The 1981-nt window shown below is 59.2% G+C and overlaps 1 protein-coding gene across 1 annotated transcript; it reads left to right on the top strand.

Annotated features, from left to right (window-relative positions):
* Nucleotides 1–139: 139 nt before the first annotated feature.
* On the top strand, nt 140–1535 carry PRELID1 (PRELI domain containing 1). Its single transcript, XM_010001986.1, has 4 exons — nt 140–367; nt 445–558; nt 789–867; nt 1248–1535. Exons 1-4 carry the CDS (start codon nt 233–235, stop codon nt 1382–1384), a joined length of 465 nt encoding a protein of 154 aa, XP_010000288.1. The 5' UTR covers nt 140–232; the 3' UTR covers nt 1385–1535.
* Nucleotides 1536–1981: the final 446 nt, after the last annotated feature.

Raw genomic sequence — 1981 nt, 5'->3', positions numbered from 1 at the left:
CGGGCCCGTGTCCCCCCTGCCCAGCCCTTTCCCTGGCCGCCCCGCGGGGACGCTCCCCCGACTCGATGCCTGGTGGTTCCCAGCCCCACCCGAGGGCCTGTTGGCCGCGAGCGGGGCTTGATGTTTTCTTCCCCCGTTTAGCAAACATGTCCTGACCGAAGACATTGTGCACCGGGAGGTGACTGCCGACCACAAGCTGCTGTCCCGGCGGCTCCTGACCAAGACTAACCGGATGCCCCGCTGGGCAGAGCGCTTCTTCCCGGCCAACGTCGCCCACTCTGTCTACATCCTAGAGGACTCTATCGTGGACCCCAAGAACCGAACCATGACCACATTCACCTGGAACATCAACCACGCACGTCTCATGGTAGGTGCCTACGGGCGGGCATGTGGCAGGTTGGCAGGCACCAGGCAGTGCCCACAGCCAGTCTGTGCCTCGTGCAGGTGGTGGAGGAGCGCTGCGTGTACCGGGTGAACCCAGAGAACAGCAACTGGACCGAGGTCAAGCGGGAAGCCTGGGTCTCTTCCAGCCTGTTTGGTGTCTCACGGGCTATCCAGGTGAGCGCTGCCAACTGCTCATGCAGCACTGTGCACCCTCTCTTCAGAAGTGCCCCAAAGTTGCTCTCCACTGCTTCCCTGTTGCTTTTTTCCCCTCATCTTCGTGAGCTCCTGGGGCACGCAGAATCATCTCTGCATCCCATGGTTGGGACAGGTCAAGCAGAGACAAAGCTCCAGGGGCTGTGTGTAACCGGGGAACTTGCACCTTCACTGATTTTCTTTCCTTACAGGAGTTTGGTCTGGCCAGGTTCAAAAGCAACGTGACCAAGAGCACTAAGGGATTTGAATATGTGCTAGCAAGAATGCAAGGTGAGCACCCAGGGGCAGGCTGGGGCTGGCCAAGACGGGTCTCTGGGAGTTACAGTTCACACTGGGAACACTCCAGTCCATGGGCAGGTCCTGGCTTGAACCAGTCCAACTGTGAAATCCTTGTCCTTTGCCTTTGCCCTCACATCTGGGCAGGGCTGGCTCTTCCTGAGCAGAGCAGCCAGGCAGCTGTCACAGGGCCGGGCAGGGGTGGAGTGCAGGCAGGAGTAGAACTTAATGTGTCACGTGCCTGCAGTTCCCGTTTGCCACAGGCCCTGACACACACTGGGCAGGAACACCAGGCTCAGCTTCCCCTTGCGTAGGGAAATCACCTTTGGGACAGGGGCCGGGTGCAGCTGGGTTTAATGACTTCTATCTTACAGGAGAAGCTCCGTCCAAAACTCTGGTGGAGACTGCCAAGGAAGCAACTGAGAAAGCCAAGGAGACAGCTCTGGCTGCTACAGAGAAAGCCAAGGACCTGGCGAGCAAGGCAGCCACCAAGAAGAAGCAGTACGTGTGAGGGGCCAGGCAGAGCCGGGCACTGGCTGCACCGGAACAGATAGGAGCCTCCTTAGGTTTTATATTTTTAAACTGTACAAGTCTGACAATCAGCTGCTGTTAGACCCTTTCTGAGATGTAATTATCATTAAAAAATCTACTCCCACCTCTGACTCGGCTGGGACTGGCCTGGGTAGAGCAGAGCCTGGCACTGCCCTCTGCTCTGGGGGTCCCGCCCACTGCTGAGGGCTCACAGCCAGGACACAGGCAGGGGTTTCACCAAGTGCTTTTACTAACACAGTGTCAGATATGTACAAGAGAGGGGGGGAGCTGTGGAAGTGTGAAGGCAGGCAGCTTAATGCATTCATTTCCCCTTCCTGGCTTCCCAGGGGTGGCAGAGCCCTCCTGTAGCCATATTTGTTGGGGGCTGGGCTTCCCCACCCCTGTGGCAGGCAGCCCCCAGCCTGCCCAGGGGGAGGTGGGAGGGTGTCCCCATAATGGCTGGGCCTTCTTCCAGCCCCTGGAAGCCCCAGCACAGCAGGTGCCACAGTGTCATGCCAGCGCTGTGGCTCAGCAGCCCAGCAGTGAGGTGGCCATGGCAGGGCCCCTCCCCCCCCCC

The sequence above is a fragment of the Chaetura pelagica genome, unplaced genomic scaffold, assembly GCF_000747805.2.
Source record: "Chaetura pelagica isolate M959 unplaced genomic scaffold, ChaPel_1.0 scaffold356, whole genome shotgun sequence".
Taxonomy (NCBI): Eukaryota; Metazoa; Chordata; class Aves; order Apodiformes; family Apodidae; genus Chaetura; species Chaetura pelagica.
Note: the sequence above shows the minus strand (reverse complement) of the source record. Positions and strands in the feature narration are given on the sequence as shown.

Bases quoted from the DNA above. Each gene is read 5' to 3' on its own strand.
- PRELID1 (XM_010001986.1), top strand. From the start codon at position 233: ATGCCCCGCTGGGCAGAGCGCTTCTTCCCGGCCAACGTCGCCCACTCT. The intron at 368-444 runs GTAGGTGCCTAC...TGCCTCGTGCAG, and splicing joins TCAACCACGCACGTCTCATG to GTGGTGGAGGAGCGCTGCGT. The intron at 868-1,247 runs GTGAGCACCCAG...TCTATCTTACAG, and splicing joins TGTGCTAGCAAGAATGCAAG to GAGAAGCTCCGTCCAAAACT.